This window comes from Miniopterus natalensis, chromosome 1 (genome assembly GCF_054644295.1).
Source record: "Miniopterus natalensis isolate mMinNat1 chromosome 1, mMinNat1.hap1, whole genome shotgun sequence".
Taxonomy (NCBI): domain Eukaryota; kingdom Metazoa; phylum Chordata; class Mammalia; order Chiroptera; family Miniopteridae; genus Miniopterus; species Miniopterus natalensis.
In genome coordinates, this window is record NC_142081.1 from 66,458,574 (window position 1) to 66,484,804 (window position 26,231).

Genomic DNA, 26,231 nt, shown 5'->3' on the forward strand with positions numbered 1-26,231 from the left:
CTGGGATTTCAAAGGGAATTAAGGCAGGAAAGGGCCTATCTTAAATTCCTTTAGGTGATTTGGGGGAAGGTCAAAGGTTCTTCCTTAGTCTTTTGTTTCTTAAAAATAAAATCATTCTCATGCCAGACAGACACCTTTTGGGGTGACAAATTTTGCTTCCTTACAATTGGTTTTGTTTCCCTAGAGTTAGTCCCTTGGACACCTGGTAGGTATTCTGGGGCAGCTTAGAGACTGACTCGATCTCATGCTGTCCCTGAGAAGTTTGGGGCAGGAAAAGGGTAATATTTTCTACTTACTGGAAAACAAAAGCAGTAGTCATCAGGGTCTCCAGAGACGTCAGGCCCAGGGAAAGGGAAGAGCTAACACAGAACAGTCTCCTGACACAGTCCTTCTATAAGTGATAAGTTGATCCTCATGGAGTAGGGCTCACTCCCTGGAGGCTCTGCTTATAATCCCTCCATCCTGCAGCAAACTCTGAGAGATCTTCACCTTCTCTCTCTACTCCTTCACTCATTTACAGTTATTGTAGAAGAGACCACCTCTCCTCCCAGGAAGACCTGACACCGTCAGAGAAACTTCAGGTTTGGGTTCCCCTCTCATCCATGAAAGGAGATGATGTAACGCTTAGGTAAGAAAATAAACATTGAAGGGCTAGAAAAGCCACTACCCTGCAAATAAGGCTCCTTTTCACTTTGCTCCAGCTACATACCACGTGGCCGACAATTCCTAAGCGTTGCTGGGTGCCAGGCCCCAGACAAGCACTTCCACATATGTTATCTCATTCAGAGTCCTCAGTCCTGTGGTGAAAGTGTTACTGTGCCCATTTTACAGTTGAAGGAACTGGGGGAAGGCTTATATGACTGAAAAAGTTTCCAAAATTTGCAAAGTATGACTTGTAATTCAAACCTTAGGCTCAAACCCTAACCTTATTCCAAATCCTTTGTTTCTCTACTATGCTTTAGCTGCCTACCACTTGTCATAAACGAGAAAACTGTTCTTATTTTCACGGGCTTTGCAGAAATGGGACAGGTGTGAAAACCTCCTGTCCAAGCCAAATGAAGCAGGCAGATGTGCTGCTGTGGGAGCAGGTCGATCACACTTCCACACCACTGGGTCTTCTTGGAAAAAAGTAAAAATCAGAGAAATACCTTTCTCTCGTCTTATATTTTATAGCTCAGGACAGGGCTAACCTAGATTGGACCTACTCCAATGTCTCCAAGATATAATGGGGGTGAGGATGCGGTTGGCTCTTTTGCCTCTGTGAAGTAAGTCAGCCCAAGTGTCCTGTGTGTACATAAACACGGCTTTTACACCGTTGTGTCTGTACTGAAACTGCCACAGTGCTTCCTGCGGCCTATTCAGAACTGTGGCTTTGGACAGCTCCGGCTCACCCTTGTACCAAGTAAACACCACTGCTGGGTGAGCAACAATACTTGTTGGAAATTTTTTTCCACCCACTGTTGATTTAGTTATGTCCAACATAAATGGTGATGGCACATAGAGAATCATTTTTCACACATGTTTTGTTTTCTAGAACAGCTTTGTCAGACTCTCAAAGTTGAAGAATTACAGAGAGGGAGCTGGCTTCATGTATAAGTGACAAACTATCCAACTGATGTTTTCATCTGAGACATAACTGTAACAAAAAGATTGCCTATAGATCTGCAAAGTCTTGATGCCATGTGTACTTGTGGCATACTTACAATAAGAGTAAGCGTTTTATTATGAAAAGTTATTTTAAAAAAAACAAAACCATACAATCCTATTCCCTTTTCATAGAAAGAAAACAAAGCTTATAGAGATTTAAAGACCCCACTAGAGCCACTAAGCAAATTTGCTGCAATGCTGAATCTAGAATTTCCACCCTGCTCTCTGTCCTACTTCAACATCCAGAGATGTGAGACCATAATTATCTTCAGCAGTCAGAGAGGTAACATCTGGGTGGGTTGGGACATATTCTGCCACCCAGAACATTCCATCTCCCACTACTTCCTTTCAGTGGAATTCCTCTCAAGTCTGGGCCAACACTCTGGTAGCCTCACATCCTTTGGAGGCTCTCTTGTATATTTCATTTCCTAAAATGTCATGTCACATGTTTTTTGAAGTTCAAATGAAGTAATTAGCAAATATCTATTATCTATATCTCCTATCTTTGTAACAGTGTAGACAATCATTTCTTTGACAAATATTTGCAAACTTCCTACTATCTTCCTCAGACTGTGCTGTGCACTGGGGATAAAAAAATGAACATGAAGGACAAGAGCAAAGACCCTGAGTCAGGAAAGTACTTGGTTGCTTCTGAAAACTGAAAAAAGACCAATGTTATATTACTAAAGTGTTGTGTGGAGGAGGGAAGATGTATATGAGTGTGTGCGTGTGTGCGTGCGTGTGTGTGTGTAAAGACAGAGAGAAAGAGGTAAATCCTGATGGCTTTGGAAAATTATTTTTGTAATTTAGTGGAAATCTGGCCCCAAAGGTTTGTTAGCTCAGCAGAACAGGCTGATTTCAGCTACTGACCTCTAGAGGTCTCCTCCCTTTCTGACAAGGTCACTTGCTAGACAAGAAGCTTCCATTGTTCCACAGTTGAATAGATGGTCCTTGCTTTCCTGTCCCTATAAATGTGTAGGGCAGGGCTCAGCAAACCATGCACCAAATCTGGCCAGCTCCCTGTTTTTGTACAGCCAATGAACTGAAGTGTCTTACATTGTAAATTTAAATTTAAAAAGCAATATAAGATTGACATTCTGCGACACATGTAAGTTATATGAAATTCAAATTTCAGTGGACATAAAGTTTTATTGGAACACAGCCATGTGCATTCATTTGCCTATGGCTGCTTTCACCCAACAGTGGAGGTAAGTAGTTGTGGCAGAGACTATACAGTCTGTAAGCCTAAAATATTTAAGAAAAAGTTTGCTGACCTCTTAGAGAATTACAGAAGTGGGTCCCTCTCCACTGAAATGCTGGCTAGTGTGGGTGTTGTCCAAATATACACATCTCCCGGTGGGATCAGGAAAGGACAGGGAACGGGGTACACCCTGCTACCACTCTGCTTGTTGAACCCTACTTTACATTTGCTGTGCTTATGAGTGTGTGTGCACCTTTGCACAACAGAGTGTGTGTGTGTGTGTGTGTGTGAGAGAGAGAGAGAGAGAGGGAAAGCGAGAGAGACAGAGAGAGGGCACATGCCCGAATGCGGACTAGGCAGCTGATCAATGACTCTCTCATCATTGATGTTTCTATCTCTCTCTCTCCCTCTCTTTTCTTCTCTCCAAAATCAATAAAGATATACTTTAAAAAATAATTATTATTTCACTTCTCTGCGAGAATTGCTGTTTTAACACATAGAAACTAAGGCAAATTTCCTCTAGTTGATTTCACTGTTTTACACATGAAGTTGGTGTCTAATATTATTAAATTAACAAGTTAATCATTTAGTTTGAATAAGGCCAGTTTTAAAAAGTCACGCAAAAGAAGTAATTTAAAAAATTCTATCAGTTCATGTTACGTGGCTACACAATTAGACTCAGTTTCTGCCACAACTGCAATTGGTGTCACTTGTTCTGATAATGAAAGAAATTGCATTTTGTGAGGACAGAGAAATAATAGAGACTCTACTAAAGTGTAACATCTAATATAATCTTTAAACATCTCTACATCACGCTTCTTCAAGAGCTTATAAATTCTGACAAAAAAATTTTCTTGAGTCCATAGTGAAAATATGAATGAAAAGAAAGAAGCAACCCAGATAAATATTTAGTCTTAAAAGAAAAAAGTCACTATTGATATGTGTCTTTATTTTCTTTCCCAAGATAGTTTAAATATAAATTTGGGTCCCCACTTGTCTACACACAGGCATTCAATGATTTGATGTCCTTTTCACAGCTCACAGACCCATGAAAATCTCCAACGACTCCAGCACCGGCACTGGCTTCGTTCTCCTGGGATTCCCTTGCCCCAGGGAGGGGCAGGGCCTCCTCTTCGCGCTCTTCTCCGTTGCCTACCTCCTGACCCTCCTGGGCAATGGCTCTATCATCTGTGCTGTGCGCTGGGATCAGAGACTCCACACCCCCATGTACGTCCTGCTGGCCAACTTCTCCTTCCTGGAGATCTGCTATGTCACCTCCACTGTCCCCAACATGTTGGCTAACTTCCTCTCTGACACCAAGGTCATCTCCTTCTCTGGGTGCTTTCTCCAGTTCTACTTTTTCTTCTCCTTGGGCTCTACGGAATGCTTTTTCTTGGCGACTATGGCATTTGATCGCTACTTTGCCATCTGCCGGCCTCTACACTACCCAACCATTATGACTGGACGTCTCTGCACCAATCTTGTGGTCAGCTGCTGGGCATTTGGTTTCCTCTGGTTCTTGATTCCCATCATCATCATCTCCCAAATGTCCTTTTGTGGCACCAGAGTTATCGACCACTTCCTGTGTGACCCAGCTCCTCTTCTAGCACTCACTTGCAAAAAAGCTCCTGTGGTGGAGCGTGTCTTCTCCATTTTAAGTCCTCTGCCCCTCATCATCCCCTTTCTCTTCATCATGGGGTCCTATGCTCTGGTCCTAAGAGCTGTCCTGAAAGTCCCTTCAGCAGCTGGGAGAAGAAAGGCTTTCTCCACCTGTGGGTCTCACCTGGCTGTGGTTTCACTGTTCTATGGTTCAGTGCTGGTCATGTACGGGAGCCCTACACTGGAGCATGAAGCTGGGATGCAGAAGACTGTGACTCTGTTTTATTCTGTCGTGACCCCGCTTCTTAACCCTGTGATATATAGTCTTAGGAACAAAGATATGAAAAAGGCCCTGCAGAAACTTCTGAGAATATAAAAAGTGTTAACAAGGCTCTTAGGCAATTAGAGCTCAAATTTGTATTAGATTTATTTGCAAACATTTTTAAAAGGGGCTTTTAGCTTATTTTCAGGTTAAAAAACATTGTTTTATTCAGATAATTGTTCGTTTTAGTATTGACCAAAATCTCAATCACCTATGAACATGTGTGTGTTGCTTATTTCTTCTCTTGGTTTTTGATCATTTGTCTTGTTTCTTAGCATTCCTCAATTTTTTTTAATTGAACACTGGACATTATATTTTAAAAATGGTGAAGATAATGGGTGTAGTAACTCAACAAAAGTTAAGTTTTCTTCTAGCTGTAGATACAGTAGAGGCAGGTGACTTTGATCTCATTTAAGTACTATTTTCAGGTGTTATAAAAATGGTCTATGCACTTTTTTTCTTACTTCTGGGACATAATCCTTACTCCAAGAACATAGCTTTTCTGAGATCCAACTACAAGGGTAGACTGTTTTTAGGATCCCTCCACCTTAGCGGCCCCTCACTTCCTATTTTTGTGCTCCTTGAGCCCCATGACTCCTGAAAACTCTGCTCAACTCTTCAGACCCCCAATTCTGCCTCCTGCTAGATTTCTTGAAATCTCATTTTGCACAAGAATGATGTAGAAATCCAAAAATGCTTTGAAAAGAGCTTGCATCATATTTTGAGCCTCACTTTTCTGTGGTCCTTCACTCTCCAGGGTTTGTCTCTCAAACTCTGCTAGTCCGGCAGCGCAAACCCCAAATCCTTTATCTCCTCAGTTCAGCGAAACTACTGCTTCCTGCTGAGACTTTATTTTTCCTTCTTCCCATTCTTTCCCACCTGTCTCCAGATTGCATGCTCCCCACACCCAGTGAACTGGCATGTCCTCAAGGAAGGCCACCCAAGGGAAACGTGGAACTCGTCTCCTGCCCCTCCCTTCTTGGAACTGTAGCCCCTGAAGCCTTGCCTGTGTTGACTGCTCTCCAGTGCCTTCAAATGGTTGTTTTATGTATTTTGTCCAGATTTTATGGTTACTTTTTATAGAACAGTTTAATACAATCTGCTTAGTCATGACCATAACAAAAAATTATTTTCCATTATGTCAAAATGCCATACATTCTCACTTATTTCCTCACTTTCAGAATAAATATAACCACGTAAGAGCCACAAATCAGCGACAAATGCATATAGGGGTTGGTATGAACACAAGTTTGGGACGTAGACCTGTTTTTCTTTTCATTCCTAGGATTCCACCTTGCAAGCAAGGCTGGGAGATGGGGGTGGGAGGCTTCTTACGGTAAATGAAAGGTTAAAACAGGGCCACAGAAAACAGATTTAGTCCTTTTTTTTTTTAATGGGAGGTGCTCAGCAATTGCAGATCAGTAAAATGTTTACTCAGGATTTGCATTAGTAACTTAAGCTAGTTCTCCTTGAACTGCTTCCTAGGCCTTGAAGAAAACATCATCCTGTTATTAGAGCATCTTTACTAATTCAGCTACCTGACTCTGCAGATGAAGAATACGAATTGGGAATCAGGTGTGATTTGCTGAGGCTAATAATTCTAATGGTAAAAAAAAAAAAAATTTCCTACCCACCACCCTTTTTACTAGCCCAAGTTGCTTTTTCTTTACTAACTAATCCTATATTCCTATCTTTAGGACTTCTCAATTATTTACCCATCAATAATTCAGGATTTTTCAATTATTTGCCAGTTAAATAATGTTTGTTTCCTTAATAGACAGAAACTCTGTAAACTGTAAGAACAAAACAACATCCCAATAGGGAAATAAGCAAAAGGATATACACAAATAACACAGAGAAATGATTCTTAAGCATATGGAAGGAGCCTTAATTCATTTATAAAGATAAAGGCAGAATAAGTCTATAATGGTATCTCATTTTTCACCCATTAGAATAACAAAGATCGAGCAGTTTGATAGCACTATGGTTGTGGATGGTGACATGGGTTCTGTCACACTTACTTGGTGGGAGTGTAAGTTTTACAAACTATATTGAACAATATAGGCAATTTCTATCAAAATATAACCCTGTAACCCAGCAACTCAACTTCTCAGGTGCTTAGCCCATAGATATTCTCATGCATGTGGGAGATGATGAAAACACAAGAATGTTCATTTGCAGCATTGCTGTAATATCAAAATGTTGGGGGAAAAAAGTAAGTTCCCGTTAATAGAAGACTAATCAAACAAGCCATGATTCAGTCATACAATGGGATGTCTTCAATTTTATAAAACATGAAATCACTCTATATGTAATGTTAAGTAATATCTCCCAGATATATTGTTGAGTAAAAAGAGCAAGGTGAGTAGCAGAGGGTAGCTAACTTTTAAGTAAATGTGTAGACTAGCTCCTGAAAGCCATGAGGAGATTGGTGTCTAAAGAACAAAAGAGTCAAAGAGACTTATTTTCTTCATACTCCCCCTTATGAGCTTTGAAAATTCTGTACCATGGGCCTGTATTATTTGTTTAAACAATAAGTAGTAATACAGTCGTTTTTAAACAAAGAATAACTTTTTTAGAATAAGTTTATAAAATTTTTCTGAAAATTAGATGTAAAAAATCATTCCCCAGCCCTGCACAATTGCAGGGTTCCTCAGGAGCCTGTTCGTTTATAGAAAAGTTGAAGCAGGGTCCTAAGAGTACCTGAACTTTATTTCATTCAGGCTTTTAGAGAAAATATGAAAAATGTCCTTCTCCTCTTAAGACTTGTACAAATACAGTTACAAACTGTAACTAGTTTGTCACACTTATATTTAGATATCCTCTCCCTTGTTGTTCAATTATGCATTTTTATGGTTGTTGTTGAGTACCTACGCTTTTGAGTACCTACGCTACCAGACACTGAGCCAGGAAATGAATTTGATACAAAAGTTTATTTTCTTCCCTCTTAAGGCTCACAGTCTCATGGTAGAAATGTACAATAAATTGCAAGGGTTTTATGTTTATTAAACTGCCCAAGTGCAATGAGTGAGAAGACTAAATACTATGGGAGATCACAAGAAGCGGCACGTGTGTCGCATGGATTTGTGTCATGTGGAAAGGACTCAAGTATAGCTAATTATAGCACTTTGTCTCTTTGTAAGTGCACCTCAGGTTACAGAGTAGAAGTGCTTCTAGAAATTCTCTGTAAACCACCATGTAACTAACCATTCCTAGAAATTAGTAACGAGTTGCCCAAAAAGTATGACTATAAAATATGAGGTAAATTAAAGTCCAAACTGAAATATCATATAAAATTTTAGGCAAACACATAGGTTTTAGTAATAGAAAACTGAGTTACTTCAATCTACCATCCTGCTAAGAATAAAGAAACATACTAAATTTAAAAAACAACAAAACTTGAAATATTAACAATCTGAAGAGATAATAGGAAACTCATAAGTCAAAATTTTTATCAAAGTCTAAGTGGTGAGCACTGCGAGCCCTGAGAAAGGCGCCTTCTAAGAAGGGAAGAGGGTCTCCTGGTGGCTGCTGGGCTCAAAATCAAACAAAACCCAGAGCTTAGCAGCCATTTCTCCACAGGAGATTCTCCCACAAAATGCACCTCAAGGAGAAGCCTGCACAGAACTACCTGCCTCTGCTGAATGGCTGCCTGTACGGCAGTGTTTCTGCCACCTTGTAGCAGGACAGTAAGAAACCAGGAAAATACATAGGCAAGTGAAATGGGGAAACTGAGTCAAGAAAATTAAATAAGGCCAAACACTTTGGGCAGCTTGCAGCCGGCTTGTGAATCACAAGAACTTATCTTCCCCCACCAAGGACGCTTGAGAGCAAATGGTTCATACCCTCCTCCCTAACCAGAGAATACACAGCTTAAATCACCCTGGCCTGGGCAGATAGAGAGCAAAGACCCACTTAGTGCCATTTGTGCCAGCTAAACCCAAGGACAGAGGAAGTTGGGGAACAAATAAAAAAAAAAAAAATGAAAGCCAGACAGACCTAAGATAAAAGTAAAACAGACCAAAGAATTATCCAAAACTCCCTAAACACTCATTTTAATGCATCAGCCTAATAAAAATGCTCCTGAAAAGCTGATGAATATTCTACTGAAACTCTCCCCTAAGATTCTCACCTGCAGGGAAGAAAAAGGAAAAAAAAGGAAAGAAAGAAAGCCCTCAGGCCAAAACTCAATACAGGCTCTCTCTAGAGCTCGCCCATGCCCCTTACTGCGCATGAACTTTTCATTTCTAAGAGTCCCTCTGAGACTTGCAGCCAGGGGAGCAGTGGGCAGAGGCAGCTCGACCCAGGCTGATCACCTGAACCTGCCTCCAAGGCCCCCTTTTTCTCTGACTTCCCAGTGAGCGAAAGCAACTGGGCCCAGGCTCACTTCTGTCACCGTGACCTTCACTTCCCAGTGAGCTAACAGCAGCCTCGCCTTGGCTCCCTTCTTTCCTATAACATTTCTAGAGAGACAAGCGGAGCACTGCCTAGGCTCTCCCTATTCTTTCTTTTACCCTAATTTCTTCCTTTGTTTCATTGTCCCCAGCATTAGTAAACATACTCTCAAACCCATCTGGACTCGTGTGGGGAAATCTTTCCGACACCCACACACTGCAGGTAGGCCCGCCTGAGGCAGACCTGCTTGGGGGAGGGCAGGCTGGTGCAGCCACTGTGGAAAGCAGTGTGGAGTTACCTCAAAAAATTAAAAACGAAACTGCCTTATGACCCAGTGATTCCATTTCTGGGAATTTATCTGAAGAAACCTGAAACACTAATTTGAAAGAACACATGCACCCCAATGTTCATTGCAGCGTTATTTACAATAGCCAAGACCTGGAAGCAGCCCAAGTGCCCATCAGTAGGTGAGTGGATAAAACAGCTATGATACATTTACACAACGGAATACTACTCGGCCTTAAAAAGAGAAGGAAATTTTCCCCTGTGACAGCATGGATGGACCTGGAGAATATTTTGCTAAGTGAAATAAGCCAACCAGAGATAGACAAATACCATATGATTTCACTCATATATGGACTCTAATGAACTAACAATGAAATATTATTCAGCCTTTGAAAAGAAAGGAAATTCTGATACTTGCTACATGAATGAAGCTTGAAGAGATTACACTAAGTGAAATAAACCAATTACAAAAGGAAACATTTTGTGTGATTCTACTTATATGAGGTACCTAAAGTAGTGAATTTTAGAGACAGAAAGTAGCATGGTGATGTTCAAGAGCTGGAATAGAGTGGAACGGGAAGTTACTGTTTAATGGGTATGGAGCTGCAGTTTGGAACAATGAAAAAGTTCTAGAGATGAATGTCAGTAATGGTTGTACAGCAATGTGAGTGTACGTAATGCCACAGAACTGTACACTTTAATTATTTAAATGATCATTTTTATGTTATGTATAAAACACAAATAATACATATTTAAAACCATTTAAAAGGTCATAGAGAAAAATGAAATAATAAAAATACTTGAATAATCCAAAATAAAATAAGAAAACAAAGAGTCAACAGGACAAATAGAAAACAAATAGTCTATTAGTAATTAAGGACTAGAAGCAAAAATTCAAAAATGGCAAGTATGTAAAGAAAACACACTAAACAATGTACATTGTGTACATATTTCACAGTGAAAAAGACTTGTCCTGAAAAAGAAAAAAGAAGTTCCCTGGAAATCTGCACAGGCATCTCACTATTGTATTTAAGACATCATTCCTGCTTTTACTTTAGGAGCCAATTTAACCTAAATTATATAAAAATTACAGTAAGAAAAAGATGTTACACCAAGGTATCTTGAGGGGGTCATAGCCCAAGGGGAGACTGAAGACTTCCCAATAATCTCCAAGATGAAGTTTTAATTGCACCCTTGAGAGTCTCAACATTACTCCCTTCCTCTTCATTCACCTGCACCCCCTTTTAGAAATCTCATGAGGTTCATACCTCATTTCTTTTAGCTACCCTACAGCTAAAGTAATCAATATATAAAATTCATCTGTTGAATTTATTCTTCTGGGTGAAATATCTGGGTGCCTGGGGTGGTTGAAGCCTCTTATATAACCTTTGATGAAAGTATCAATGTTAAATGAGGCCCACACCTCAACGACTGAATATAAGGCTGTGCTTCTTTTTCACTGGCTATCATACTGCCCAACAGAAGTGACCTGTTGCTATAAGTGTTTCTTTTTAGCATTTCGGGACGGGAGGAAAGGGAGTTTCAGCAGTTTAACTTTGTATATCCTAGCTTTCTCAGGGTCAGGCCTTCCAGTGAAGGAAAGAAAACCATCAATGAGAAGATACAGGCTTTGTTCACCCTTAGCCCCCATAATGAAGGGTAACTTTTTTCCCTGTCTAGGCATCACTGCATTTTTCTAAGACAAAGGGATGCTAGCTCCAGTGGGATATCATTTATATTAATATATTTTTGCAAATTTTTGTGGGTTTTGTTTCTGGACATTTGATTTCATCCACAGTATCATCAGTAATATAATAATGTTATGTTATATGAACTGCTGACTCCAGTGTCCGTTTACTACTCAGATCTCCCTCAGCCCAACAATCCCTGAAACATTCTTGCAACATTATTATATTACCGAAGATAGAGTTACCATGTGACTCCACTCTTCAATCCCTTTATCCACAGTCCCCGAAACAAAGACAAGAATGATGCCCTAAAGAAAGTCCTGGGGTTAAGGATTAACCAAAACTGAGACGCCTTTGAAAGAGGAGAATTTGTCACTTCTGACCTTAGTTATTTATAACAATTGAGAACGGCTACAAGTCATGTTCTGGCTCACACTTAAGTAAGGGGAGAGACTTATTTTTCACAGTTCTTTGGCAGTTCAAGTTCAACTTATTGATGATAAATGCTCAATAAAACATTTTAAACATGTATGACCTCACTAAGTAATTATATGATGTTATTGTATATGTATATATGTTCTTTATCGGTGATGTATCTTTTCTGATTTAATCCTAGCTGGTAGAAGGGATCAAATGCATGTATACCTGGATCCTTTCAAGAGAGGGTGCCTTCTTCTAAATTCAAAAAATAAATATTCTTAAAGACAAGGGGTCAAGAAGCCACCAAAACAAAACAAAACACCCAGTAGTGGATAGTTTGCATTGTTTGAGGCTATCACACCAAAATCAGAATGTTTCATACCTCTATCACTTAGAGAGGAAGTACAAACTCTTCTTTCTGCCATTCAAACCTTTCCTCAATAGACTGTTCCATGCAGTCTTCTCTCCTACTGATCCACTGCCTCAGCCCTGCACTTCACAATGATCACTCTTGTTACTTTACCTTAAATATATTTTCTCCCAATTAAGCTTCTTTACTCATAGTTATTCCTCCCCAAATCAATTGTGACAGCCCCAATACTGCTTGCAATATGGAATAACGATGCTCTAAACATATTTTTATGCCCCTGAGAAAGCTGTAGGGCAAAGTCTCAGCAAAGTATTCAAAGAAAACTATCCCAAGAATGAATTCCACTTTTTGTGGCCAAACCCCATGATGAAACAGAAAAAAGCCATCAGCTGGGTTAAAATGAGAGTAGACCCTTTTAAGTATGGCCGTACTGAGAATGAAATTACATGTGCCGGGAAGACAGGCTTGCTGGTGGTAAGTGATGAAATACCGTGTTTCTCAAACCTTCCCATTACCGTAGCACGTTTGACAAGTGGTCAGAAAACATGGGGCACTTGGGGACAATCTTTTGTTAAAAAATCTAAGTTTTATCTTAAAAATTATCACAGACTATACTTTCTCTTCCATAATACAAATATATTTGGTATAATACAAAATTATCTTCTCTCAGTGAAATTGTCCTTCAGGGAGGCATTTTATCAGGGGTTTTGCGTATCGTGTGGCACAAAATCACATAATCTTGCTTGAGAAACACAAACTTAGGGAGACCAGGGAATCCTCCTACAGTCAATGTAGCACATTATTTTTAACAATCCCTACGGGGCAACTTATCATAAATAATAATAACACCCCCCCCCCCCCAGGCAAGAAGTAAAAAGGTACCTAGGGAAAGCATGGAAAGTTATAGGATCACATGAAGAGATACCAGAGAATTCTCAACAGTGGCTATAATGGCATAAATTAAGACGAGCCCATAGTTTCAACACACCCTACAGGAAATAGGTCACTAGGATCTTGTGGTGCAAGGGAAGTAAAATAAGCCATCATGAAGTGCTAACGCGGGGCTTCCACATGAAAGCCAGCGGAAGAGTATCTTCAAGGCCTCCCCGCAGAGCTTGATGGTACACAGGAGGCGTCTTCTCTGATGGGCGGTGCTGCTGTTATACATCACAGGTGGGCCTATTCCCCTATATCCTTGTTCACTCAATATGCTCAACAGGTTGAGTATCAAAAATTTCGTTTCTCTTTCAGCTCAAGAACAAAAGAAAAATCTCTCAGAGTATTTAGATCACCACGGAACTCATGCTCTCCAAAATCAGTGCACTAAACGGTGCCGATGTCATCCACAGGTCTTCCCCTTCTCAGAAAGTAGCTGGGGCCCCAGGAATGGTATGACTTTTAAAGATATTTTGAATAAAGTAGTCTGGAACTAGCTCTATCCACTGTGACAGGAACCAGGAGAAAATACAGATTTGGGGGGGGGGGGCTCCTTTTTGTTCATTCTATTACTCATCTACACCTTTAGCAGATGTGAAATTTTTAAAAATTAGGGTAAAATCAAATCAGTGTGTTAGAGAAACTAAGATTTACACAGGGTTTAGTCATGAATATATTAGGAACTGCTTCTTACAATTATGTTGGAAGTGATCATCTGTGAAATTCATTTACCATGCTTTCCCTATTAGTTTTTCTGTGGGGTCTTTGTTTTTTACTGTCAAATAGAGTAGTCTATAGCTCAAACACATGGAGCTAAGTCTTGTGTATTTTGATTTTGAGTCCAAGTCAGTCTGTGAACCTGAGTCTAAGTCGTTGTTGGTGCTGTTCCGGGGGTAAGTGGCTGCTCTCTGCCTCACTGCTTTCTTGTCTGCTTGAGGGGAGGTCTCTTATTTGTAAAGCACAGAGTTCCCACAGTGGGGAATCACTTTTCCGTGATGTCTCACTAAAACAACCAATGCAGGTCAGTTTAGCTCTCCATAATCATCTCCGTTGAAAAATTAAAAGAACTTATCCCCATCTTTCAGTTTCCTCTCTTCTTGGTTTCTTGTTCAAAAGACTACAACCTGCTTTAACATAACCATCTCAATAGGAAGGTTATGTTTGCTTCTAGATGAGTAGGTTTGTCATTCACTTTATGCATTTTTAATTTAGTGATCCCATAACAGCTGCATTATTATAAATACATTTATCTTGTTCAATATAAAATCACCAAAGCCCTGGCCAGGTGGCTCAGTTGGTTGGAACATTGTCCTGTCAGGACACATACCCAGGTTGTGGGTCACATCAGCCGGTCAGAGCACCTATGGGAGGCAACCGATTGATATTTCTCTCTCACATCAATGTTTCTCTCTCCCCCTCTCCCTTCCTCTCTCTCTAAAAATCAATAAACACACATCCTCAGGGGAGGATTTTTTTAAAAATCACTGAATAAAAGGGTGGTTTTTTTCTATTTATGTTCAGTGAGTATATAAATATTCTATTTACACCACTTCAATAAAAATTATTTTTAAGCAAAATTCTTCTCTTATCAGTCAAGAAGTTAAAAGCACCTGTTAAAAATTTTCTAGGGATTTTAATATGTTAAAGTTATCATTGTGCTCTTTTATCTGAGTTGTATTTGATTCTTAAAAAGAGATCTTCATTGGTGATAGTGTTCTAAAGGAAATAAAGGCAAATTTTGGAATATGGGTGAATAATTATTTTTTAAATATCTTTGATTCCCTTGATTTGTGTTATTTTTTAAATGGAGGCCTATTTTTTAAATAGACTAAAGTTAAATCTTCCCAATAGTGAATTTTAATGGAAACTTGAGACACCAGTAAAGAGAGCTATAGAAGAGAATCTCCTGGTGATTTCTTCTCCGTACATCTCACATGTTATGTTCATCTTTAATTACATATATTTTAAATGCATATGAAGCATGATAGATTATCATGTGAAATTAATCATCATGAGGTAAATAATTGTGACTTTTCAGCTCTAAAGACAAAGAATTCAATACCACACTATATATGAGTTGTAGTACAATATAAATATTTTCAAATATGAAAGAGAAATATGTATAAGGAATTTATCTGAATATCCTTGTTGAGCCCTAGCTGTTGTGGCTCAGTTGGTTGGGAGTCATCCAATCCTCTAGTGCATTTAAAGGTTGCTGGTTCAACTCCAGGTCAGGGCACGTGCCTGGGTTTCAGGCTGTCCTGCTCCCTTCCTCTCTCTCTAAAAATCAATAAAAACAAATAAAACTACACCTTTCAAATAAATAAATATCCTTGTTGACTTTCTCCTTGTTGACTTTCAAAAAAAATGATAGAAATGAAATTATCTTAATGAAAATAGCTCAGGGTGAGGCGTGAAGAAAATTTGAAATAGTGTCAAAGCTCGTATCATTTAAACCTGTAAAAAGTGCCAGATTCAAACCAGTTTTTAAATAATGGCATATGTGTCCTCACATTGTGAAGTGAATAGCACTAATTGCTATATATGACCAGCTTTCACTGAAGAAAATTAGATATAAGACAAACCATTTTTGCCTCATTTCCAGATTCCTTTTTTAAATTAAATTTATTGTGGCAAAATTATTTAATAAGATCATATAGGTTTCCAATATACATTTCTAAGATACATGCTCTGTATACTGATTGAACTGCGTGCCCACCACCCAAAGTCAAATCATCTTCCATCACCATACATTTGGCCCCTTTACCCTTTACTAGCCCCCCACAACCTTCCCTCTGGTAACCACCACACTGCTGTCTGTGTCTATGAGTTTCAGTGTTATATGAATTAAATCATATGGTTCTTAGCTTTTTCTGACTGATTTATTTCACTTTGCATGATATTCTCAAGGTCCATCCATGTTGCTGGGAATGGCAGTATTTCATCCTTTCTTATGGCTGAGTGATATTCCATAGTCTGTATGCACCACGTCTTTTTTACCCAATCATCTATTGAAGGACACTTACGTTCTCTCCATGTCTTGGCTACTGAAAATAATGCTGCAATGAACATAGGGGTGCACTTATCTTTGTGAATAAATGTTTTCAAATTTTTCAGGTAGATACTGAGAAGAGGGGTTGCTGGGTCACATGGTAACTCCATTCTTAATTTTTTGAGGAACCTCCGTACTGTTTTCCATAGTGGCTGCACCAGTCTGCATTCCCACCATCAGGGAGGGAATGAGGGTTCCTTTTTTCCTACAACCTCTCCAACACTTGTTATTGCTTGTCTTGTTGATAACAGCCATTCTAAAAACTGTGAGGTGGTATTTCATTGTAGTTTTGATTTGCATTTCCCTAATAGTGAGGTTAAGTATCTTTTCATGTATCTGTTGCCCATTTGTATGTCTTCTTGGGAGAGGTGTCTGTTCAGGTCCTCTGCTCATTTTATAATTGGTTTGTTTGTTTGTTTGATGTTGAGTTGTGTGACTACTTTATATATTATGGATATTAACCCCTTGTTGGAGCTGTTGTTTGCAAACCTCTTCTCCCATTCCACTGATTGCCTTTTGTTTTCTTGGCAGTTTCTTTTGCTGTGAAGAAGCTTTTCAGTTTGATATAGTCCCATTCATTTATTTTTGCCTTTACTTCCCTTGTCCTTGGAGTCAAATTCATAAAATCTTCTCTAAGACCAAGGCCCATAAGTTTAGTGTCTATGTTTTCTTCTATGCAATTTACTGTTTCAGATCTTGTATGTAAGTCTTTGATACATTTTGAATTAATTTTTGTACATGGGGACAAACTGTAGTCTAGTTTTATTCTTTTGCATGTGGCTTTCCAATTTTCCCAGCATGATTTATTGAAGAGGCTTTCTTTTATCCATTGTATGTTTTTGGCTCCTTTGTTGAAAATTATTTTTCCATATACATGTGGTTTTATTTCTGGGCTCTCAATTCTGTTCTATTGGTCTGCGTATTTGTTATTATGCCAAAGCCATGATGTTTTGATTATTATAGTTCTGAAGTATAATTTAAGTCAGGGAGTGTGATACCTCCACCTTCGTTCTTTTTGCTGAGAATTGCTTTGGCTATTCAAGGTCTTTCGTGATTCCATACAAGTCTGATGTTTTTTTAAGATATGTTTTTATTAATTTCAGAGAGAGGAAGGGAGAGGGAGAGAGAGAAATAGACACATCAATGATGAGAGAGTCATTGATCGGCTGCTTCCTGCTCGCCCCCAACTGGGGATCGAGCTCACAACCCAGGCATGTGCCCCGACGGGAAATCAAACCACGATCTCCCGGATCCTAGGTGGATGCTCAACCACTAAGCCACATCTGCTGGGCCAAATCTGATGATTTTTTGTTCTACTTCTCTTTAAAAAGTCATTGGGATTTTGATGGAGATTGCATTAAATCTGTATATTGCTTGGGGTAATATGGCCATTGATTCTTCCAATCCATGAACCCAGAATATCTTTCCATTTTATTATGTCTTTTTCAATCTTTTTAAATAATGCTTTATAGTTTTAAGTATATAGGTCTTCACATCCTTTGTTAAGTTTATTCCTAGATATTTTACTCTTTTTGTTGCAATTGCAAAAGAAATTCTGGGGGGGCTTTTCATTTCTTTTTCTGAAATTTTATTGTTAGTGCATAGGAGTGAAGTCGATTTTTGTACAGTAATTTTGTATCCTGCAACTTTACTGTATTTGTTTATTGTTTCTAATAGTTTTTTGGTGATATCTTTAGCATTTTCTATATACAGAATCATGTCATCTACAAGAAGGGACACTTTTACTTCTGCATTCCCAATTTGGATGTCTTTTATTTCTTTCTCTTGCCTGATTGCTCTGGCTAGGACTTCCAGTACTGTGGTAAATAGAATGGTGAGAGTGGACATCTTTGTCTTTTTCCTGATTTTAGAGGAAAAGCCCCCAGTTTTTCACCATTGAGTACGATATTAGCTGAAGGTTTGTCATGTATGGCCTTTATTATGTTGAGGTACTTTCCTTCTAAACCTATTTCATTGAGTGTTTTAATCATAAATGTTTCATCTTATTAAATGCTTTTTCTGCATCTATTGATAACATCATATAATTATTATTCTTTGTTGTGTTAATGTGATGTATTACATTGATCAATTTGCATATGTTGAACCATCCCTGTGCCCCTGGAATGAACTCGACTTGATCATGATGTATTACTTTTTAATGTATTGTATTCGACTTGCTAGTATTTTGTTTAGGGTTTTCACATCTGTATTCATCAGAGATATTGGTCTGTAGTTTTCTTTTTTTGTGTTATCCTTGCCAGGTTTTGGTATCAGGACTATATTGGCTTCATAAAATGTATTAGGAAATATTTCCTTTTCTGTAAGTTTTTGGAAGAATTGAGAAAGATAGGTATCAAATCTTCTTTGAATGTTTGGTAGAATTCACTAATGAAGCCACCTGGTCCTGGACTTTTATTTTGGGGGAGGTTTCTTATGATTGTTTCAACTTCCTCACTGTTGATCAGCCCATTTAAATTGTACTGTTCTTCATGATTCAGTCTAGGAAGGTTATATATTTCTAGGAACTTATCCATTTCTTCTAGGTTTAGTGGCATACAGTCTTTCATAGTATTCTGGTATGATCCTTTGTACTTCTGTGATGTTTGTGGTAACTTCTCTTTCATTTCTGATTTTGTTTACATAAAGTTTTTTCTTTCTTTTTTTCCTTAGTGAGTCTACACAGGGGGTTGTCAATTTTATTACTCTTTCAAAGAACCAGCTCTTTGTTGTATTAATTTTTGTGTAGTCTTTTTGTTCTCTACTTCATTCAGTTCTGCTCTAATTTTTATTATTTCCTTTCTTCTGCTGACTTTAGGCTGCTTTTGTTCTTTTACTAGTTCTTTAAGATGTGATGTTAGGTTGTTTATTTGAGATTTCTCTTGTTTCTTGAAATAGGCCTGTAATGATAAAATTTTTTGTGTTTACTGCTTTTGCTGCATTCCAGAAGCTTTGATGTGTCACACTATCATTCTTATTTGTCTCTATATATCTTCTGATCTCACCTTTTATTTCTTCTTTGGCCCAGTCACTTAGTAGTAGTATGTTGTTTAATCTCCACATATTTATGGGGTTTCTTACTTCCCTTTTGCAGTTTATTTATCATTTCAAAGCATTGTGGTCAGACAATGTGCTTGGTATAATTTCAATCTCCTTAAATTTGTTGAGGCTAGTTCTGTGACCCAACATATGGTCTATCCTTGAGAATGTTCTATGTGCACTGGAAAAGAATATATAACCTGATGTTCTGGGATGAAAGGCTCTGTAAATGTCAACTATGTCCATTTGGTCTAATGTGTTATTTAAGGCTGATATTTCTTTGCTGATATTTTGTTTGGATGAACTGTCTAGAGCTGTCAATGGAATATTAAGGTCCCAACTATGATTGTGTGTTTGTCTGTTTCTCCCTTTAGTTCTGTTAGTAGTTACTGTACATTTTTCGGTGCTCCCTGATTGGGTGCATATATATTAATAAGTTTTATGTCTTCTTGAGGTGGTGTCCCCTTTATCATTATAAAATGTCCACCTTTGTCTCTTAAAATCTATTTTGTCAAATATAAGTATGGCTACACCTGCTTTTCTGTGGGTATTTGCTTGAAGAGTCATTTTCCACCCTTTCACTTTGAGTCTAACTTAGCCTTTGCAGCTAGATTTGTCTCCTGAAGGCAGCAAATGGTTGGGTTGGCTGGGTTTTGCTTTTTGATCCAATCTGCTGCTCTGTGCCTTTTTACTGGTGAATTCAGTCCATTTACATTTAGGGTAATTATTGATGTATGAGGATTTCCTCTCACCATTTTATCTTTTGTTTCCTGGTATTCTGTGCATCCATTGGTTCTTTTCTTTTGTGTTTCTGTCTCTTGTTTTTGTTTGTCAGTATTCCGTACTTTTTTCCTCTGTTTCTGCTTTTTTTAAGTTGTGTGTCTCAGTTTTGGGGCTTTTAGTGTGTGGTTACCATTAAGTTTATGAAAAGGAAAGTTTCATATACCCATTAATTCTTTTTCTTTTGAATGCATTTGATCTTCTTCATCCTTTGCAAATTCAGATCCTTACCCCTCCCCTTCTATGTGTTTGTTGTCACAAATTATCCCTGCTTATGCTGTGAGTTCATTGGTGATCTTACTCATAGTTTTGTGACCTTTTGTTCTTTGTTTCAGGTAGAATAACTCCCTTCAGTATTTCTTGCAATGAAGGACTTCTGGTGGTAAATTCCCTCAGCTTTGGTAAAGTACTCATTTTGTTCACTGATTTTATTTCTGAGTTTATTAAACTGCCTATCTGTGTTTGCTTGCATCTTGTTGAGTTTTTCAGAACTGCTATCTTAAAGTCTTTGTCATTTAAATCACATATTTCCATGTCTTTAAGTGTTGTTTTTCTGAAGACTTTTCATTTTCTTTCTGAGCTGCCTCATTACCTTGGTTACTCATGGTATTTGATGAATTCCTTCTCTGTCTAGGCATCTATGTAGAAGTGGCATCTCTCTAGTATATCAATAAGGAGTCTTTCTAGTCTCCAGTAGCTGGTGCTAAATCACAAGTTTTTAGCTCTCCTGCACTTCTCTGGCTTTCCAGATCTCCACAGCATGGTGGAAAATGGCCTGTGTTCCCTGGAAGGTGGGCACCACCCCTGTGATCCAGTCATTCCGGCAGTCCCAGGGTACCAACCTCTAGGAGAATACGGTGGGAGATGAGGCTTCAAATCCATGAAATCCCAGTTCTGTTTTCTGCAGCCAGATTGCTTTAGCAGTTCAGGTGCAATGTGTGGGAGTAGGGTGAGCTGGGGGAAACTGGCTGCCTTCTTTTGCTATGCTCCCCCAGCAATGGCAGCCAGTGGACCTCCACAGTGTTCCCCTTGAACCCCCACGTGGCCCTGGGATTAGTCACAGAGTGTGCTCTTCACTCAGAAAAAAAAGTGTTTCTCTAGTACCAGTTCTTTGATTTGCAGATAATATGTTGTGCAACCTGACACAAAGGGTGAGGGGAGGCAAGCTCTGCGAGATTAAGGGAAGGTGGCCAGGCTCCATGGTTTTGTTTCTCTGTCTGAAAGGCCAATTACCAGACCACCCTGGCCTCGCCTCTGTGCTTTGTCCCTGCTCAAGTCATTGGAATCCACCAACAGTTCATACTACCTACTCCTGCAGTAATCCTTGCTAAATCTCTTTGCTCCTCCTGGGTGATGGGCATGCCATCCACAACCTGATTCCTCCCCTCTCTGGGATGAGCCCCACAGTGAGCTCCAGGCTGAAGGGCTGTGTCCATGGCGCCTTTGAACTCTTCTCCCTTCTCACCTTCCCAGTTCACTCCCATTTGCCCATGTTTAGATGTTTCAATGCATAGGTCTCTCAGATATGTTTGTGTGTTGAGCAGGGAACCCTTTGTTGAATTATAACTGTTCAGCCCTGGCTGGTGTGGCTCAGTTGGTTGAGCATTGTACCATGCACCAAAATGTCCCTGGTTTGATTCCCGGTCAGGGTACATACCCAGGTTGTGAGTTCGAACCCCTGTCAGGGTACATATGGGAGGCAACCTATCAATGTTTGTCGCTCACATCAGTGTTTCTCTCTCTCTCTTTCCTTGTTCCTTCCTCTCTCTCTAAAACCATATGTTGTTCTGTTTTTTTAAAAAATGCAACTGAATTGTAACTGTTCAAATTGCTGAAACTTCAAGAGGAGAGACCAATGGGGATCTCTCACACTACCATTCCTCTGAGGTCACTCCAAGATTTCTTTAAGACCAAAAGAAAATGAAATTTAACTGGTGATGTCCACTGACAAAAATAGTTAAAGCAGTCTGGAATTGTATGATAATAAAGAATCAGGGCCAAAGAACTCATTCAGAACAAGGCATGATTTATTCAAGACTTGTTTTAGAATATTCAATACATTTGCCTGCATGAACCAAGCTCCCTATCCTAAGAAAAGTTTCAAATGCGTTAGCAGCAAAGTGACTTTTCATTATCTGTCTTCTCTCCACAGTCTGGAGACAATGAATAAGTCAGGAATGTCTACTGTGACACAGTTTGTCTTGATGGGCTTTCCTGGTCCCTGGAAAATGCAAATCCTCCTTTTCTCAATGATTTTGTTCACCTACGTCTTGACTCTGACTGGGAATATGGCCATCATTTGTGCAGTGAGGTGGAACAACAGACTCCATACCCCTATGTACATTCTCCTGGCTAACTTCTCCTTCCTAGAGATTTGGTATGTCACCTGCACAGTCCCCAACATGCTGGTCAATTTTCTTTCCAAAACCAAGACCATATCCTTCTCTGGTTGCTTCATTCAATTCTTTTTCTTTTTTTCCCTGGGCACAACTGAATGCCTCTTCCTCTGTGTCATGGCTTATGATCGATACCTGGCCATCTGCCATCCATTGCACTATTCCTCCATCATGACTGGACAGCTTTGTGCCATCCTGGTGTCTTTTTGTTGGTTCGTTGGTTTCCTTGGACATTCAATTCCCATTATCTTCATTTCTCAACTACCTTTTTGTGGTCCCAACATCATTGACCACTTTCTCTGTGATGTAGGCCCACTGATAGCATTATCCTGTACCCTTAGACCTATCATAGAGCATGTATTCCATTCTGTGAGCTCTCTTATCATCATTTTCACCATGTTGTACATCCTAGGATCATACATCCTGGTGCTCAGAGCTGTGATTTGGATTCCTTCGTCAGCTGGGCAGCAAAAGGCCTTCTCTACCTGTGGATCCCACTTAGTTGTGGTTTCTCTGTTCTACGGAACCATAATGGTGATGTATGTAAGTCCCACATCTGGCAACTCAGTTACTATGCATAAGATCATCACACTGATATACTCTGTAGTGACACCACTCCTAAACCCTCTCATCTACAGCCTACGTAACAGGGACATGAAATTCGCCCTCCGTCAGGTCCTTTGTGGAATGAGAATTTTCCAAACTTCATGAATAAGTTTTGTAAAACCCAATGGCTCTCTGTCTCCAAGTGGAAGAATAATCGTATTCTTCCACCTCAGTTGACTTGGCTTTACTTATAACCATCACAGTCCTTTTGTGCAAAGCAAAATTCATCGTGTATTTGATCGTTTTTGACACACTTTTAGTTTCATAAATTTATTTCCATGGGAAGAGATTGCCACCAGGCACATGGTAAAAAAATAATTCTTAGCTCAGGCGGTCATGGCTCAGCGGTTGAGCATCAACCTAGGATCCAGGAGATCGGGGCTAGATTCCCAGTGAGGGCACATGCCCGGGTTGTGGGCTTGATCCCCAGTCAGGGGTGTGCAGAAGGCAGCTGATCAACGACAACTCTCTCATCATTGGTGTTTCAACTCTCTCTCCCTTCCTCTCTCTGAATCAATAAAGACATTTAAAATAATAATAATTCTCAAAAATCTCAATATTTACTTCCAGGAAGGTTTTTACTTTTTCAATGTGCAATCTGTTTATACAACTTTATTAAGAGATATAAATCAAATTGGTTATTTGCTTACATGGCTGTCTAACACTCTGTTTCAAAGACACATAACAGATAAAATGCTTGTTGTTCTAAGTTTTTGGCAGAAACCCCACACATGGATATTGGACACACTAAGAGCTTGTAGAGCCAGTTTTACAGTCCTTAGCTCATTGTCATCATCAACAGTGTACGGGGAGACTGGAAGTTTGATTGAGGCCACGAGTAAAGTATCCTTGATGAGTTGTTAGTATGTAATCCCTTAAGGTAAATGAGAATTACATCACGAGAACCACTTAGAAGGTTGGACCTTGTTCCCTGGAGTTCTAAGGACCCTCCACTGTCCCTGATTGACACCTGGAAAAAAATGTAAATACTATAAAAGAGCTGGCTCTGGGGGTAGGACAGAATGGCCTATAAAGGAGCAAACTGAGCTCCCACCAAAAACAGAGCAAATATAGGATACCCACAATTGGCCAGCCCAGTTAGAGCTCAAGGAAGAGAATCACTTTGCACCATCTTGAAAGGGATTCCACCCAAAAGTACCGCTTAGTAAAGTAAGGTCCCCCCAAAAGTGAGCCTATATGGAGTGAGGCACCAGAGTCAGGGATGAAGGCAGTCCTAAGTAGCCGGCCAAAGAAGCACTGCCCACACCAGGGAACTGCAGTTTAGGGAGTTCCTTGCCCCCCCAAAATAAATGCGGGGGAAGAGACGCAAAACCACCAGCACGAGCATTTCCACGGCGCTTCCAAAGATTCAAACTCTCCGACCCAGGCAGGGTTTGCCACGTCGCCCTCAAGAAAATGTTAGGGGCAGAGAGAGAAGGAAACGTTAAAAGTGTTCAAATCACATTAATGATGAAACAGCAAGTTCCTCACTCGCTGGGCGCACCCGTGTCTCTGACGGGGGTTCTTCTGCCCCCCAGGGAGTGGAGCTGAACCCGCGCTCGGCAACCGCAGGCTCCCGGGCGCCACCGCGAGGAAGCCGAGGGATGGCGCAGCCCGGCGGGGACCGCACGCTGTGTTCGGGGCTGCGCTCCTCTCCTGCCAGGGCTGCTCTTGGCGTGTTGTGTAACTCTTAAATTGGATTAGAAGGAACATACCTAAACATAATAAAGGCCAAATATGACATGCCCATACTAAACATCATACTCAATGGTGAAAGGTTGAAAGCTTTTCCTCTAAGATCAGAAACAACACAAGTGTGTCCACACTCACTATTTCTATTCAGCACAGTACTAGAAGTCCTAGCCAGAGCAATCAGTCAAGAAAAAGAAGTAAAAGGCATCAAATTTAAAAAGGAGAAGGTAAATTGTCTTTGCAGATGACATGATCTTATATATAGGAAATCATAAAGATGGCACCAAAAAACTGTTAGAACTATCAACAAATTCAGTAAAGTTGCAGGAAATAAAGTTAACATATAGCTCAGCCGGGCATGGTTCAGTGGTTGAGCATCAACCTAGGATCCAGGCAATCGGAGTTCGATTCCCGGTCAGGGCACATGCCCGGGTTGCAGGCTGCAAACGATCAATGACTCTCTCATCATTGATGTTTCTCTCTCTCTCTCTCCCCCCCCCCCTTTCTCTCTCTGAAATCAATAAAGATATATTTAAAAAATTAACACATAGAAATCAGTTGCATTTATATATATTTAATCAAAGAGGTAAAACTATAAGATTTTAATGAAAGAAATTGAAGAAGACACTAATAAATGGGAAGATAGTCCATACTTGTGGATTGGAAGAACTAATATAGTAAAAAATGTCCATAAAGCTCTCAATAGATTCAATGCAATTCCTACAAAATTCCAATAGCATTTTTCACAGAAATAGAAACAACTTAAAATTTGTATGAAACCGCAAAAGGTTCCAAATAGTCAAAGCAATCCTGAGAAAGAAGAACAAAGCTGGAGGCATCACACTTCCTGATTTCAACTATACTACAAACTACAGTAATCAAAACAGTATGGTACTGGCATAAAAATAGACACAGACCAATGGAACAGAATTGAGGGCCCAGCAATAAACCCTTTCATATATAGTCAACTAATATTTCACAAGGACGCCAATGGGGAAATGGCAGTGAGTGTCACTGAATACCACTAGCAGTTCACTCATAAGTGGCCCAGTAACCATCATTGAAGATTTTCTCATTGATCTTCACTGTCACCTCACTCCTAGGGAAACCTAGGAGTCATAATTTAAAGAAGTGGTTTAAGAGGACCCTTGGAAGCAACCCCATTTTTTTTCGAATTAAAACAAAAGATCAATGATTAAAAAAAAATTCTCACATTTGCGCTGGTTTCAAATTCCTCACTCTTTGAAAGTGAAATCAGAGTAGAAACCAACAATTTGACTAGATTAGTTAATTAAATGGCTTCTGCCATCTTGGATTTCTTTCCACACCAATTATTGTCACTCCACATCATGATCAGATCACACAAGGCAGTTCTTATCTAGTACCAACCTCCTAGTCATCACAGTAAAAGAGTCTAGGAAAATTTAATGGATTTAATTTTAAAGTGACTGACAGAATATAATTTCCTATTGTTCTGTGTTGTAGCATTTCATTTAAGCTGGAGAGGAAATGTTCACAAACATGTCTCAGTTTCAGAATTAAGAGTCATGGGCAAAACTTCCATTTATTGTGCTGATCCCCAGAGGAGGTGATTCCTCAATGGAATGCAATCTCTGCAATAGAAAGCCTCCTAAAAGTTACCTAGTGTTTCCCCTGCCTTTTGTTTTCTTAACTCTGGCCACCCCCTAGGAACTAGATGAGCCCCAAAGATTGGAGAGAATGCACTCCAGGGGACACTTGAAGAAGCCACTGACACCACTTGGGGAGAGACATGGACTTTTAGAGTAATCCCTTAGAGGAGATATA

General features: G+C 39.6%; 2 protein-coding genes across 3 annotated transcripts; both read left to right on the forward strand.

The window, feature by feature from the left end:
* Positions 1-3,799: 3,799 nt before the first annotated feature.
* LOC107527037 (olfactory receptor 11G2-like) lies at positions 3,800-11,484 on the forward strand. 2 transcript variants are annotated; one of them, XM_087815019.1, is made up of 2 exons: positions 3,897-4,796; positions 11,437-11,484. In XM_087815019.1, exons 1-2 carry the CDS (start codon positions 3,897-3,899, stop codon positions 11,482-11,484), a joined length of 948 nt encoding a protein of 315 aa, XP_087671145.1. The 2 variants fall into 2 exon arrangements, with proteins under 2 accessions (XP_016055139.2, XP_087671145.1); XM_016199653.2 differs by lacking the exon at positions 11,437-11,484 and having other exon boundaries at positions 3,800-4,823.
* A 10,409-nt stretch (positions 11,485-21,893) lies between these two features.
* Positions 21,894-22,838, forward strand: LOC107527002 (olfactory receptor 11H7-like). The gene has a single exon (XM_016199629.2). It carries the CDS (start codon positions 21,894-21,896, stop codon positions 22,836-22,838), a length of 945 nt encoding a protein of 314 aa, XP_016055115.2.
* Positions 22,839-26,231: the final 3,393 nt, after the last annotated feature.